Source organism: Manis pentadactyla, chromosome 12 (genome assembly GCF_030020395.1).
Source record: "Manis pentadactyla isolate mManPen7 chromosome 12, mManPen7.hap1, whole genome shotgun sequence".
Taxonomy (NCBI): domain Eukaryota; kingdom Metazoa; phylum Chordata; class Mammalia; order Pholidota; family Manidae; genus Manis; species Manis pentadactyla.
In genome coordinates this window covers 18,314,462-18,330,629 of record NC_080030.1, presented here as the reverse complement: position 1 = coordinate 18,330,629, position 16,168 = coordinate 18,314,462, and the positions used below count along the sequence as shown (strand labels likewise).

The 16,168-nt window shown below is 52.7% G+C and overlaps 1 protein-coding gene across 8 annotated transcripts in view; it reads left to right on the top strand.

Annotated features, from left to right (window-relative positions):
* The window catches only part of NFIX (nuclear factor I X), a 94,779-nt gene that overhangs the window by 11,114 nt on the left and 67,497 nt on the right, over positions 1-16,168 (top strand). For 2 of the 8 annotated variants that reach the window (XM_036878600.2, XM_036878660.2), the window contains exon 1: positions 16,003-16,026. The exons of 1 other annotated variant lie outside the window; for it this stretch is intronic. Coding sequence is in view for 2 of the 7 variants with exons in the window: in XM_036878613.2 (XP_036734508.1) it covers positions 15,978-16,028 (51 nt within the window). In the remaining 5 variants the exon portion in view is untranslated. Of the gene's footprint in view, positions 1-15,277; positions 15,397-15,962; positions 16,029-16,070; positions 16,092-16,168 lie in introns of those variants that run through there. 5 more of the 8 variants (XM_036878599.2, XM_036878635.2, XM_036878626.2 and 2 more) reach the window with 4 other exon arrangements.

Genomic DNA, 16,168 nt, shown 5'->3' with positions numbered 1-16,168 from the left:
CAAGCTTTTCTTGATCTTTCCCCAAATCCCTCTGTCTCCAGGTCTCCAGCAGTCCTTCCTGCACAGGCCTGGAGCTCAGAGGAGGTGTGGGAAACAGGCTCAGATACGTGTCCCTCATGGAAGCCAGAGAGGTCTGAGGTCACTGATGACCCTCCTGGGCACCCCAAGCCCAGGCCAGGGGCTGGGGCTTGGGCATCTGAATGCAGCTGGTGAGGGGAAGATTTATCATAAAGTTCCTCTGACCTCCCATGGTTTTCAAGCAAGGGGAGTCCCATTGGACACAATAGAAGGGTCAGGGCCCAAGGGAACACTGGACTGAACCCCCCCCACCAGTTCCCAAGAGCATCCCTGTCCCACTGTCAGCCGGACCTTCACCAAGATAGGTTTGCAGGGGGTCCCCGGTCCCAGCCCCACTCACAGTCAGTACCCGCAACACCCCACCACCCGCAGTCTGTCGAGAAGTGACAGCCTGTCACAGACACCGCCGCACACCGGCACAATCTGTCGTCCACGCACAGTCTCACACACAACCTGTCACACACATGCACACACACACAGCGGCACAGTCGCACACACAGCCAGCCTCACATGATCACACCAAACGTCACAGCTTGTCACAGCCATAGACTCCTCACAATAAAAATAACAGCTACCAACTCCAGAGTAATTATGCCAGGGCAGGGGGTGGGTGGGCGGTCGCATGTGACCTCCTGTAACCCTCCCAACACGTGGCAGGTATGAGTAACCTGTTTTACAGATGAGGGAACAAAGGCCACAAGGTCAAGTGCCAAGGTCATGGGCCTAGAAGTGGGGTGGCAGGAATTACTCAGCCAGGCCCCCAAGGACTAGCAAGACTCAAACAGGTACCCCTGCTTTTCAACCCACTCATGTGCGGCTGAAACCCCACCTCCTGGCTCTCCCTATGGGAGCCCCCTTCCCATTCCTTGAATGGGGAAAACTGAGGTTCCAAGCAGCCCAGCTAAGAACTAGTAAGGGGCCTGCTGACTCTTTGCTTAAGGGAGCTCAAACTGCCTTCTGCTGAGGACATTTGAGCCATGCCCTCCACCGGGAATGCTGCTTAGCTTCTGTGGCTGGGGGTGCTGTAGGATTCCCTGTGTAGGAGCTGTTGGGTGGGGCCAGGGTCCTGGAAGGCAGAGAAGTGCTGGGTCTTCGAAACCTCTGTGTCTGTCCACACAGGGCAGGGGGTGTTGGGGTGGCGGTGGTAGCCTTGGACTCCCAGTCAAGTCCCTCTGCCCAAGTCAGCACCCGGAGCCTCGGGCACCCTGCACCCCTACTCCCTCAGGGCCCTCCGCATTCCAGGGCGCTTCCTCCTCCTCAGCAGCCCGCCTTCTCTCGCTTTCCCTTTCTTTGTGTCCTCCCCCCACCCTCCCGCCGCTCCCAGGGGCTTCCCCCATTAGGCCTGCCATGGCCAAAACCAACAATGCTCCAACGAGAACCTGTGGGGAGCCCGCCCTGCCCCCTGGCCCGCCTGAGAGTAGATTCAGGCGGCGGCCCACGCACCATGGCCATTCCTAGGGGGCTTGAAAGCACGTGTGCACAACCCTGCTATGAGGCCAGCAGGGCACTCAGGCACATACAAACCCACCCAGAAGGACGCATGCATGCACACAGTGGCTTGGACAGGGGTCGTGAGCACATCCTTGCCTCGTGTGCCCCCAACTCCATGGGGATCCCAGGTACTTATGCACACTCAGGCCTGACATCCCAATAGGACTGCCAGGAGCACACATACCCATAAAAATGCTCTTGCCTGACACCAGATAGGGGTCCTGAACACACACACACACACACACACACATCACACGCACTCTCCGCCTTACACCGGGACTGGAGTTCCCAGGTTGGGTGTTGTTCTATGCCCCCATGGGGGTCCTGGGCTCAGATGGGTCAGTGAGCCCACAGAAGCTGCTGGTGCACATACATGTGGCACCAGGCCCACGCAGACAAGCGCTTCCCTAGCCTGCACACGCGTGTGTTTCACGTGAGCTGCACACCTGCCAGGCCGCCCAGGGCACCTGGCTCCAAAGCTGCATTCAGGTTGTTGGGGGAGGAGACTGGGAAGCAGAGGCCCAATTCCCACCATTTCTCTTAGAACACCCTCCTCCCTAAATGTCCCTGGGGTGCAGGTGAGAGGCCCCAGAAGTGCTGCCCAGTGGCGCCCCTGCATGTGCTATATTTATATTGGAAATTTGTACCTTTATATATATATATATATATTTATGTGTGAGAATCTTCCCCCATTCCTGCTCCACGTTTGTACTTGGATTTTACCACCCCCACTCGGCCTTACCCCAAACCTGCAAGCCCATTTCGCCAAGCAGGAACTTGGGGCGAGGCGGGAGCAGCCTTCCCCCTGCCCACTGTGGACACACCACGTTCTTAAAGACCGGGCCACACCGCCAAATTCCGCAGCCCTCCCCGAAACACAATCGCGGGGGTAGTTGCTGGCGGCGAGACGTGGCTTTTTGGTGTGTGTTCACTGTTGCTGCTTAAATTAATCCTGAGTGACGGCCGGCAATTCCTCTCCACAAAGAGGCCATTTAATGCCCCCTCCTCTGGCGAAACTTTCATTGGGGCCCCCCTGAGTTCAGCTTGGCCGTTCAGGCCTGTGCTCCCAGCCCGCCTGTCCTTCTCAGGTGTGCTGGAGGCTTGGAAGCGGATTCCCTGTGTGCACCGTGGACATCAGGAGCCAGCGCGGGTGGGTTCTGGAGAGGTGGAAATATCTTAAAATAGAAGCGCATCGCTGAGCAGAGGTCTAGGCGGAGGCGATGGGGATGCCCTGGACTCCCTAGACTGCACCACTGCCCAACCGTAGCGCTTTGTTGCCCCACCCCAGCTGAAAAAAACTTGGACCATCTTCTGTGCCTTCTTCGTCGCCTCCCCGCGGGGGGGTCCAGGTCTCCCCCAACATCGCCCTGAAGCTCCAACCCCCCGCCCTTGGTGTGCAACACGTTTTGTGCCTTTGCAAACCCCGGTGGAGCCGTGCTGCCGTCCCGTGCACTAGCTACAGCGTATGCAGTTCGCCAGGCGTCCGCCGCCTATGGGCTCCCTTCCTTGTCTGCTTCCAGGTGTTATTTGCGCGTATGAATCTGCTACAGTTGGAGGGGGGGACACGAATGGGTCAGGGTCGTAGGGAGGCTTCCTCTGGGGTCAGGAAGGGGGAGGACCGGGTGCTTTTCACGCCGCCAAACATAGGTGTTGGCAGTCGAGGGCATTTAACCGCGCCGCACGGGGTGGGAGGGGACAGCACAGCCCCTGACCGCGTGGACGGCCCTGGCCGCGGGGTCACTAGACAGCTGCGAGCTGCGAGCGGGCTGTGCACAAAGTTGCGCGTGCGCGTGTGAGGAGGAGAAAAGGCGGGAAATGGTGCGTCGAGGCCCCGGATGTGGGAAGCGCCTTTGCCACGTGACCGTTGGGTCGCTGAGGTGGAACCGCTTTAGGGATGGCGTAATGAGCGAGGACCGCTGCCTCCGCGGGTAGGTGAGGGGAAACCGGGAACTGGTCTGAAGGAGCAGCGGCAAAAGGAGTCTTGGGCCATTTGCGACTCCGCCAATGGCTCTAAAATGATGCGGGCGCCTGGACCCTGGCGGAGCGGGGGTGGTCCCTGTGCTGTCCTTTGGACTCCGCTCTGTGCAGGCACGGCTCCGTCCCGCCTAACTCGCCCAGAGACCCCCAAATGTGATCCGCGGGGACGCCTGGGGTCTACCTGGCTCTCGTTATGGGGCGCTGGCCACTTGCAGCAGGAGAGGCCGCCGCCGGTCGGGGCTGGAATGGCGGCGCTCTGGCCTCGAGGCTCTTTCGGTCCCCAGGCGCGAGGGGTGGGGCTCGGGGTCGCCTTTGCAGACGCTGCCCTGCTCCTGGGCCCATCCTGACACCCGTCGGGGATAATGCGCCCGAAGGCTTTGGAAATGAATGTAACGGGGGATGATTCCTGTTGTTCTTTGGCCGCTCAGGAGCCTTGTGGGTTTAAGCGCCCCAGGATCCGAGGGCGACTTGGGGGCGTCAATCCCGAGAGGGTTGCTCCTCCGCGTCCCGTGGCGCGCATAGCTTCCTCCAGACCCCAGGCCTCGGAGGAGCCTCCTGGTTTTATCCCCAAGCCGCCTATTCTTGGGGGGAGGAAGGGCGGGGAAATTTACCAGGATAGATTGTTTGTTTCAAGGGTTGGCTGGGTTTGGGGGCGTTTGGCCTTCATCGCACACGGGGAAGAAATGTGACTAAGTGGCAGAAAATGCGCTTTCCCTTTCCCTCTCCCCTGCCTTCAGGCCGCGGGAGTTGCGCAGCCTCCAAGAACCTTGTTAAAAATTTGCCCCCAGATCCCCTCTGATCAACACCCCCTTCCCGCTGGTGGCTGACCTCTTGAATTTGGGGCTCTAAGGCAACCCCACCCAGTGCTGCCAGCCATTTTGCAGCACTTCCTGGGCAGGCCGGGGCAGAAAAGGAAAAAGTGAGGAGAAAGTGTGCGCCTAGTGGGCCCGACTTCACCAACCTGTTGGAGGAGGAGGATGGTGTTCCACTGAGGTCCCAAAGCCACCCGCAGCCCAGCTCCAACAGCCCCCTGGCCATCAGAGAAAAAGCCCAGGGCCCTCTTGGCTGGCTCGCCCCTCGGAAACCTTTATAAACCTGACTTCTCACCCGAATTACTTAAATGCACTCTGATGGTGTTAGGTCCTTTTCCTTTTGCACGTGCACATGACTCAGCCTGCGCCTGCTTCCCCCTGGGGAGGTGACCCGAGGCAGTGGCTGAACCTGCGCTCTGCACCCAGGACCCAGAGGTGACCTATCCCAGCAGCACCCCCCGCCCCCGCCCTCCCCAGCTACCAGACCACACTTAGCTCCCTTCCCAGTCCCCCTTTATATTTCGGGTTATCTTTTCCCGCTTAAAAAAAAATTATTAAAAAAAAGTATTTTTAAAAAATTTAAAGGAGTTTTATTAGTTCTGTTTAAAAGCGTGAGACAGAAGCTAAATGATGGAAACAGGCTGTTGAAAAAAGAAAGAGAAATACATGCCCGTTGCACTCCGTGGAGCCGGCAAGCCTCGCTTGCCTCGCGACTGAGCTTTTGGTCGCCAGTTCCCTGGTAGAACCGGGCATGGGGCACCTGGGATCTCGGCTGCTGAAAGGCGCTATAGAAATGCAAGGAATTATTATGATTTTAATAAAATTGTCTCATTTAGGAGCGTGCCTCTGCGCTGCCTCTGTCGTCGGAGTCCAGGTTTGTCACGGCAAAGTCTGTAATCAGAGAAAAATACCAGCTTTGTTGAGGGTTAGAATATATCATTGGCTAATGTGTGTAGGTTTAAAAAAAAATAATGCTAAGCATTGGAATAATTAAAGAGTAAGAAATAACTCATCTCTCCTCTCCCCTCGGCATTGTCTTATTTAAGGGTGGAAAGCGCGCTTTTAGGCAGAGCTGGTTAGTTTTAATGCCGGCTTTTTTCTCACCCGCCTTTCCCTCCGCTCCGGTCTGATTCGCAAATCCCCAAACTGGCACAAGCCGGGAAACTTGCAGCGGCTGTTCTCCCGGAGTTAGAGCCTTGCTTTCCTTTTTTCCCCTCTTTCAGAGACAACCCTCTCCTCTTCCCTCCCCCAGCCCTGGGCCCTGACCCACTGCCTGGTTTGCGCTAGAGCGATTTAAAACAGAAAGAAAGGAAGAAAGGAGCCGGGCTCTGGTACCCCTGTGCCAGCCGAGGCTGCGTTTCACAGGCGGCCGGCTGGTGGGAGAGTCAAACGGGTGTGTGTGTGGGGGCACTCAGATGCAGTCTCGATACCTATCCAGCATCTCCCCCACAAAAAAAGGATCAAGTAATCAAATATTTCTAAAGATCGCAGGCTCAAACAGCTCAGATCCCTTGTCATATTTTAAATTAAGCTGAACAGTTCTTTCTTCCCAGACCCGTATGCAATAGGAAGAGAAAATACGGTCCTCGAGAGCCTGCCTTGGCAGCCCTGTTTGGTAGGAGAAAGAGCTGCCCACTTGGGCTGGGTCTGGCGTCTAGCCCCAAGGCAGTGCCACCACCCACAGGACCTAGATTTAGGGAAGGAGAGCAGGGTCTAGGGTCACTGGGGGGCACAGCCTGGGGAGATTGCAGAACAGAAGGGCTCTGCATCAGAGCTACAGAGGTTTGCTCCAGGCTGGTGGGAGGCTAAGTGGCTGTTTGGTCCTTGCTCCAGGTGTGGGGTGGAAGGGCTTGAGAGGAAGAGGAGCCTCCGTAGTACTTGGGGAGGATTCGGCTCCCTGAGAGAAAGGAACAGGAAAAGTGGGCAAGAAATGGGGGTCGGGACTTGTTTCTATGGGTGCCAGTGGCTGTGCAGTGCCCTCATGTTGCAAGGGGAGTTATTTATTTATTTGCTTCAGGTGTTTTTAATTAAATGTGTTTCTCTTTTATTTTCCTTGCTATTTGGTGCTTAGACTTTTCAGCGATCCCTTGCGTTTGTCTTTTTACATAAGCAGAAACTTTTTCTCCCCTTGGAGAAATATTGTGGGAGGTATTTTGCCTTCAGTACTTTCTCTTTCCTGCTTTTTTTAAAATTTAGTTTTAAAATTATAAAGTAAATTTAGTGCTAGTGAAAGTGAGGGGGGAGCCAGCTGGGGCTGGAGCCAGGGAAGGGGGAGGCAGATGCAGCAGGGTTGGGCCTCCCTTTCCGCAGCAGTCCCACCCCAGGACCACCCCCCCACACACACCCTCACCATCTCCTCTCCTTTCGAGGATCTTGTGGACAGGGATGACAGCAGCCTGCCCTGATGGGTGCTCATTCACTCTCCAGCAGACCCTGGCTCTGCGGAGCCACCTTCCCCCGTACCCACACATACTGAGCCCCCCACCCCATCCCTGCCTGTGGACAGGGTGAAAGGAGAGGCAGGAGAGACACTTACTCCTCTTGGACACTACAGCTGTTTGGCTTTCAGCTCAGGTGGGCCCTGTTTGTGCCCCACTGGTGTCCTGCTAGCCTGGTAACCTCACTGCACAGTTGGTTGCCCTGTTGATGTGATCAGACTTCGGCAGGCACAGAAACCCCTCCGCAGCAGTGTGGTGTGAGGGGCTTCTTTCCATCACCCATTTTTGTGGTCACATGAGTAGCATACCCTACTCTGTGAACATGTGTGTACATAGGTGCTCACATTTGACGCTATTGGTGTGGGCAGGAGCTATTGCTAAGGCATGTAAATTATGAGAACTCTATAGCTTAAAAACTAAGGCCTGTTCAGCGGCACTGAAAATGTTCTGTTAATCTGGGTGAGGTTTCACAGGTGTGTTCACTTTGTGAAAATGTTTCCAGCGGCTGATTTAGAACTGTGGGCTCCTCTGTTCTTCTTTATCTGTGCCACGTTTCAGTTAAAAAGTTTACTAAAAAAAAAGGCCCAACCTCTAAAGAAAAGGCTAGCGTTTCACAATATTAATTATTATTATTTAAATAAGAATGTCCTCCTGCTTTCTTTGCGTAGGCCTCCTGCTAAGGAATGACAGGAGAGCTTGTAAAAATTAGTGAGCTGATAAAATGCTCTACAGGCCTGTGGCCCATGAGGCTTCCTGACCCGTCCCGTCCACGTATAAGGAGGGCTTGCAAACTGACTTACAGACTCAGGGTTAGCTGTAGAATTTTAACATTTCAGGACCAAAGGATAAAAAGTGGTAAGAAGGAAGTTACTTGCCAATCACATTTTGCTGTCAACATCTGGAGAGCAAAATTACAGCTGTTCTCCCTCCCCCCCATTACCACCTCTCCTTTTTTTCTGCACACTTAAATTTTTTGTACGCATGCCATCCATACTTCGGTTTTCTGCTATGTTAAAACATTTTCACGGCTCTGCTCAAATCGAGTTGTTGGGTTTGGGCTTTTAAAAAAATAAGTATCTTATAGTTTGACAGTATAACTTTTGGAGCGATGTATTTGAACAGGCCTGCAGTCAATTGATAATCACCTCCCTTTTCTTTCCCCTCCTTGGCCTTCCCAACACCGTTTAGGCCAGAAGCCTGGGGGAGGGCACTCCGTGGCCCTCGCCTCTGCTTCTCTGGGCAGGTACTGACAGCTTCACCCTCCACGGCCCTTCTGCAATGTTTTTGTTTTCCCTTCGCCCCCCAAAAATATTTGAACCAAAAAGCCTCTTTTTTTTTCCCTCCACCCACAGCAAACTGAAAGGGCTAGTGAACCGTGATTCAACAGAGCCAGGGCGCCTCTTTTCTTCCTTAGCATTAATTAACTCAAGTTCGTTAGGACGTTGGGTCTGTCGCCCACAGTTTTCTCTTGTGTGTGCTGAATCGGGTCATAGAGGGAGACTTCCCGTGCAAACAGTTTGTGTTGGAGCTGGAGGACACAGGGGGGAGAGAGGGTGGGAAAGAAAGGGAGCTGGGAGGGACGGAGGGATCATGGTGGAGAGGTGGGCATGGTCCCGAGCTCTGGGCACCCCAGTGCCAGCCTTGGAGGGGGCTAGACACCAGGGGAATGAGAATTCTCAGGTTTCCTTGGCAATGATACTGATGATAAAATATTTGGTGGAGAGCAATACATTTTGAGGGATTGAAACCATGCCTCAGTACAACTCCTAAAATTGTACATTTTGGGGAAGCCGCTCGCCCAGACAAGGCCAACCCAGCTCTCCTGAGCCCTCCAGCAGTGAAAATGCTGGGCTGTTCCCATCCTGGCCACCCTGCTCTCTGCCTGGGGTTCTGGGCACTGCCTGTTGCCGCAGCAACTGCAAGAAAGGCTCTCTCTGGGCTGAGGACGCAGGGAGTGAGACTGGCTGAGGGCTCAGAGACTCAGAGACATTCTCTCTCCCTGGTCCTTCTTTCCTGTGGCAAGGAAAAGAGACCGGGCAAAGCAAGAGGGTGTCATAGGGATCTTGACAGACCTCTTGCAGAGGGCCTGGAAGGTCTCAAAATGAGTCTCAGCGTTCGGACCAGTGGTGCTGGAGGCAGAGGAACATCTCTCCTGGAGGATCCCCAAGCCTTTTGTGGGTCGGGAGTTGGCAGCCAGGCCCTCCTGCGAGTTTTCAGCATTTTTCTCTGTGTCTGGCCTTCTCTCCCATCCTCCAAATATTTTAACAGAACACGCTTGGGCTGCAGACCTCATCTTCTTAATGCTGGCCTCCCCTTCCTTGCTTTCCACCAGCTTTTAAGTTCTTTAGCAAAAGTTGTGAGGCTGGCCTGTGGGATTCTTCCTTCTTCCAGGGACCCTGGCCACGGTGGAGTGACACTTTCCAGACTGATGAGGGGGGTGAGGCTCAGACTTTGCAGCACTGCCCTTGCCCCTTGCAGCCCTTGACTGTCACCTGTCCTGTGCACTCTGTGGAGGGTCCCACCACCACATGTCCTGGCTGTAGGACAGAGCTCTGGCCTTCCCAGCTCTTACTCCTATTTGGTGACACAAGGAAATTTCAAGCTAAATAGTGAATTAAAGACTAGGGTTTTTGTTTCCCATTCTTTGCAGAGGATCAAAGTAAACAATTTCCAGTTGCACCAAAGAGAATAGACGGTTTCCCCCAATGTCCCTATTCCTACCCTATTTTATTCAGTGCCAGGAGGGTGAGGGGAGATGTGCCTGGAGCAGGGTAGTGTTTGGAGCCAGAACAAGGCTGCCTGTTGGCCCGATCCCAGGCCACCGCTCCTGGTTTGTAGTGAGGAGGAGAAAAGGAAGGGAAGAGGGGGGTCGGTTTTATAGGAGAGGAGTGTGCAGCCTGGTTCAGAGGCAGGCCCTGTCCTAGACCCAGCACTGGGGTGTGGGGCAAATCCATTCAGCCAGCATAAGGACGCTGGAAAAACTGTGCGGGGCGCCTTTACTGAGCAGAGGGAAACAGGCCCAAGTCAGCCAAAAACCCGCTTTGTCCAAATTCTCCGAGCCTCCTCGAAATGTGCATTTTCTGGTTTCCATGACTGGCGTTTCCAGTCTTGGATGATTTCACTCTGGCTGCGGAGCCCTTCCTGCTTGCCCCCTCCCCCCAGAGAGAGGAGGCCTCACCAGCTTCTAGGATAAGCAGGCTCCTTCCTTTGGCTGCCTACAGTTCTCCTTCCATCTCTGTCTGTGAGTCTGGACATGCTCTTCTTGTGTCCCTTCTGTGGGACAAGACAGGAGAGGACAGGGATCCAAAGCTGGCCTCTCTCAGTTTGGGCCAAGGTGGAATTATAAAATCCCAGGAACTGGACTAATCAAGGCTCTGTTTGTGGCCTTTAAAAGTTTCCTGTGTCCTTTTTCATCCAGGCTGTAGATACGTAGTAGTAAAATGGATATTGAAGTATCTGGTAATTCCTACGTAGATTTTGTCAAGTTGTTTGCACTAACTGTATATAGTTATCCAAATTAACATGGAGATATCAAAATGTATGTGTATGTGTGTATATATATATATATGAAACTATATATATATATATATATATATATATATATATATATATATATATATATATACAATTAGCATGTGTCCAGGGTCTGAGAGAATAAATCTGGGCCTTAAAGCAAACAGGATAAGAACAAATAGGATTTTTTTTTCTGAGATAAAAAGACCTTGAAACAGTGGCCCTGTCTTTAAAGATATAGCTTCTTGGGCTTTTAGATGTTTCACTATGGGCATGTATGGGCCAGTTGTGAAAACCTGTGTCAGGCTGGGAAAATTATTTTGTTTCTTTGGAGCATTTTGAATACTGTACATATGAGTGAGGTTCTGTACGTATTTTCCTGTTTTCCCTTAAATAATCCACAACGCCTCATTTGTTTTGTGGGTTTTTTTGGAAAACCACACATTTTACTTTCTCGAGATAGAAACAGTCATTGTCTTTAGCTAGTTTTTCTTTTTTTTTTTCCCCATCCCAAAGCCCTTGTCTTTCCTCCTTGCTCAATTTTCCTTCTGGGCCCTGTATGCTTTCCCTCCATCCTTGTCCTCTCTGTTGTCCTGGGCCCAGTCTCTCTCCAGGTTTGACTTCCTTCTCTCTTTCTTTCTCCCTCTATCCATTCCTTTTTCTGTGGCTTGCAGTCTTTTTCTTTTGGAAGCACATTTCTCCCAGTGATGACTGAAACCCACATGGGTATTTCAGAACTGTTTCAGTGAAAACTATTGCTTTTTTTAAAAAAAAAATTCAAATTCATATACCCGACAATACCAAGAAGGAGGCCTTTCTTTTTTACAAAGCCAGAGAAATTCCTTTCCAAAACCAAAAGCGCATGTGAATTTTTAAAGCCTTATCTCTGGCTTCTCCATTTTTCTTTTACATGGGGAAAATACCATTTCCCCCAAATTTCCCTGCTTTTCCTTTATTTTTTTCCCCCTAGTCGTCATTAATTTTCTTTTGGTCTCGCTGCTCTCACCGGCTTCCCTGGCTCCCTCCCTGTCCTTTGTTTTTTCTCTCATCCCCTTTCTCCCTCTTCTCTCCTTCTAGAGGCCTGCCTGTCCCCTTGCTCCCTCCATCTCCTGAACCCTAGCACTGTGAGTGACTCAGCCAAGGAGAAGCCTTGAATGTTCCAAGGTTTTTTTTGTCTTAGCTCTGGTCTGGGTGCTGAGCACCTGAGCTCCCCACTGGGTGGGAGGGGAGAAGGGAAGGAGGCTGAGTCTGGGACAGGTAATCTTCCAACAGGAGCCTCCTCTCTCTTTACAAAAGGGGGACAGTCCCCCTTTTGTCTGGGGCTCCTGAGGGGCGTGTCCAGGGCCTAAAACCACTACCAGCAGCATGTGGGAGGAGGGGACTGCAGGGGCAAGGGCTCACCAAGTATTTTACTGGAACCTGAGCGGTTCTTCTCTGTGTGTGCCCATGGGAAGGAGAGACAGAGGGAGACCCTTTCCCTGCCCCCCCAAGCATTCAGAGTACCTTGGCCACTCTTCCAGGAAGGCCTCCCCCATCCCCCTCAGCCAGCAGCCCCTGTGGAAACAGGAAGAGGGGACATGCTGCCTGGGAATCCACTCTGCCCACCTTCAAGGTTATGGCCACTGGCAGGAGAAGGACAATTGACAATTGACAATTGTTCTCCCTTGGGAAGGGCCTGATGCTCCTCCTGTTAGGGGAACACTGAGAGGGCTTAGTGGATTCTGCTGGGCTTCCCGAGGCTCCATAGAGACACCCCACTGGCCCTTCTGAACCACTTCTGTCTGGTCTCTCCGAACTCCATTGACCTTTGACTCTTCCCTCCATCCAGCAATGAATTATGGATTTTGTCCTGTTTCCCTAACGTCCACATGGATCCTTCCATGCGCCATCTCTGAGCCACCCACCCAGTTCTACCATCGGATTTAGAATCAGTCCATGTTCAGTGCATCTCTTCTACCTGGCACTGTGGTCTGTGAAATGGAACATGCCAGAATTCTCCAGGAGGCTTACATTGGCCATTTTCTGTTTGGGATCTAATATTTAGTATAAATCAAAATAGCAGGAAAACACCCCCTTTCCAAAGACAGACTCCTTTGTAGTTTTTACCTTCTCATCTTGACTTTAGGAAGTAAAACTGCTTCTCTCAAGGTGGAGAGGCAGGGTTTGTTATGTCACTCAGCTAACATCTTTGGCTAATTGGACTGAGGGTGGTTATTAACATGACGTTAATTATTGAAGTCACCCTAAGAAGCCAGTCCACAGTGACACCTGCCTCCTGTTCTCTCACCTCGGGGACAGCTGTGAGCTCACTTCAGACCACTCAGGACCAGAACGGGGGTTCCAGGTGCTGAGAGGAACCTTTCCCATTGTCAGGGTTCAGTGCCAGCCCAGGGCTGCATGTTTTGCTTTGGCACACCCCAGGCACTCTTCTGGGAACGTTTCTGCAGAGCATAAAGGCAGAGAGAGAGCACAGTGTTTCAGATGGGGCAGAAAGGGGCACGAGTGAGCAGTGACCTTTCCCATTGCCAGCTGAGGACTGAGCTCCCCCCTGGGAAGAGGGCAGCTGTAGGGACTCCTCTGAGCAGCGGGATCAGTCTCACTGTCTGTGTCCACGTCCTCCTCTACTTGTTTCTTTAATAACTGTCTCCTTACTGCTTCTTGAAGGCCTAAGGCATGGCTGCTTAACAGCCCCTGTTGGAGAGAACCACTGTGGAGGAAGGTGCTCCTGGCCTTCCTTCTCAGTGCTTACCTTCCTGCCAGCCTAGGGGGAAGGCCCAGGAGCAGGGGCTCCTGGTGGGCCTCTTCTCTGTAACTCTGTTTCCCCAAGGATGTTCCTTTTCCTATAGAGCCTTTTCCTTTCTGTTTTGTTGTTTCCTTTCTTAGCTTTCTCCGTTCTATTTAGGTTTCTTATTTTATGCTCTTGCACCTTGCTCCATGTAGTTCAGGCCCTTTAGTCTGAATTGAATCAAGTGACAGGTGAGTGTCCCCCTTCCTCCAACCAAGAGACACTAAACACAGATCAAGTGGAGGGGGCAGAGCTGGAAAAAGCAAATAATTAAGTGGCTGGGTGGTGGGGGAAGCATTGGAAAGACTCGTCTGTTTGGAAGTAGTGTCCATCTTCCTGTCTTTGTCATTTCTCCCCCGGGTTGGCTGTTGTGTTTGTGGCTGCAAGTAGCGCTTGTCAGCGGAGTGCTGTGACAGGAGGCTATTTTAATAAACTGTTGCAGTTTCTCGAGCCGAGCTGCATTGCGTTGGCACCCTCGTCACCACTAATGGAGCGTGCGTGGCTGGGTGTGGGCTGAGGGAGGCAGCCAGCGGAGCCCACTGGGGGCTGGGAAGTGGGGGTTGCAGAGTGTTGGGGGCTGCTTGTCTGGGAGAGCTTCTGCAAGCAGCAGCCAGACCCAGAGACGAAGGGGTGGCCGCACCCTGAGCGCCAGGTCCCTGCCCTGGAAGTGTTGCTGGCATCGACACTTTCCGAGCTCTCTTTCTTCTCTTTCTATTCATAGCACCACAGGCTCGTGTGTATGGCCAGGGAGGAAAACTTCCACTCGCCCCTGTGTGCTCCATAAATAAAAAAAGAAATAGAACCAGAAAAAGAGAGAGTGTGCGGGCCTAAGAGAAAGAGACTGAAACCAAAACACAGAGAAGGCGCAGCTGCTTTCCCCAAGGCCTTCTGGGGCTCCCGCCCGCCAGCCTGCCCGCCCGGAGTCAGGCCTTTATTTATTTAATTTTCTGTTAAAAAAAAAAAAATTCCGCGTCTTCCTCAATCCTAGTCCCCTCCACCCTCCCTCCAAATTTGCTGGGTGGCCGCTGCCAAATGGACCCGAGTGGGAGCCTGGAATGAAAAATTCATAACTGCTGGACTTTGCTTGTTCATTAGACGTGAACTTGTCGATTGGGCAAATTGGTTTTGGTCTCCAACTGCCGGGGGCTCTCCCCACCCTCCCGGCTTGCCCGGTTCCCTCCTCCCCTTGGACTCAGCCATTGGCTGCTCGAGGATGTCTCATTGCCAAATAGGTGGATCTTTCCCCCTCTCTCTCTCTCTCTCTCTCTCAATCTCTCTCTTCCTTCCCCCCCTCCTTTTTACTGGCTTTGGCAGGAGCAAGTGGATAGGGATTGAGCATGAAAGGGGAGAGAGAGCGAGTTTGAGAGAGAAAAGAAGCAAAAAAAAAATCCAAAACCCAAGCAGCGCTTGCGCTTGCGCTTGCGCGCGCACGCACACACACACACACACACACACACACACACACACACACACACACACACACACACACACACACACACACGCACACACGCACACACACACACACACACTCATCCCATCCACGTCCTCCCTCACTCCCTCTCTCCCCCTTCTCTCTCTCCCTCCCTCCCGCGTTCCCTCTCTCTCTCTTGCACGCGTCTGCCAGCGACGGTCTGCAGCCGGTCCGAACTCGTCCTTTCCCAGGGAATCTGCGAGCTCCCCCTTTGCTCCGACCGGGCTCCGAGGCGGAGGGAGGCGGCTCGAAGTTTACACCCCTGTGCCGCTGCCAAAGCCGAAAGCCTTTTTCCTCAGCTGCCGCTTTTCCCCCTCCTGGTTTTTGTTTTTGTTTTGTTTTGCTCGGGGGTGGGGTAGGGTGTGCTGTGTGTTGGGGGTGAGCGGCTGGGAGGCAGGTTTTTATTTTTAAATTTTGCATATTTTTCTTTCTTTTTTTAACTGGAAGAGGATGCACAGGGGGTGAAATTGAAAAAAAAATTTTTTTTGTTGTTAGCTTTTGTTTACCTGCCGTGTGTGGCAACTGGCTCGCTCCCTCGCTCAGCTTGCTATCCCTGACCTTTCTTTCTTTTTGCTCCTTTTCAAAAAAAAAAATTAATTTCCCCCTTCTGTGCAATGGAGCGTGGAGGGGGGAGGAAGGGGAAGGGTTTGAGAATCCACCCAAGCCCAGCCCCTCTTCCCCGGAACACCAATAATAGCCCCCTTTAAAACATTTACCTTCCTCCTCGACTCCGCCCCCTCCCCCTCCCCCACCCGCCCCCAACTCACAACTCTGTTGAGTCCAGAAGCTCAGAATCGGGCGTTGGGCTTTGCCGGGTGCTTCAGATCAATGGTAATTATTTAATTTTTTCCGGTTTTATTTTTGCAAACAGAAATCAATTATTACTTAAACTTCAAACAAGCAAACAAGCAAAAAAAACAAAAAACAAAAAAGCGAGAGCCCAGCCCTCTGTCACCTGACTGAGTGGGAAAGGGGGTGAAAGGGTCAGTGGGGACGGGGCCTCAGGACGCCCCATATAGCTTTTTAACCCTAATGTGGCTGAGACAACCAACTTATTTGTGCTAACAAGAAGTGTTTTGTTCCTTATTACTGTGATTAACATTAGTATCCGTGTGGATAACAAAGCTGAAATCACATATTTAGGATTTAGATCTGATTAAAAAATGCTGGGGTGGGTGCTCCAGTTGGAGCAGGAGAAGAGAGAATGAAAACAGCCTGGGGAGGCGAAGCCAGATCCGTTTCCTCGCTCGCTTGTGGATGTCATGTTCTCTCTTCTTGGTGGTGGCCAAAAACCGACCTGGTATCAGGCTCGAGGCGGCCCCTGCATGCCCCACATGTGCATCTGTGGGTGCCCGTGCAGACCGGACACCGCGCCGGGTCGAGCTGACACGAGTTTGCAGCTGCGATAGAACATGGAGATGTCATGGGCGCGACAGAGCCTGGCGGGGATACCAGCAGCGTGTGTGTGTGGACGGCAACGTTGTCTGTGTGCGCGTGTGTGAGTGAGGGAGAGAGAGAGAAAATAGGTGTGTGCTCAGGCTCCGGGTGCCTCTGTCTGGCTGCTGAGGCTGAGATGGGAGCAAGCGGCTGGCTAGGCTGGTGG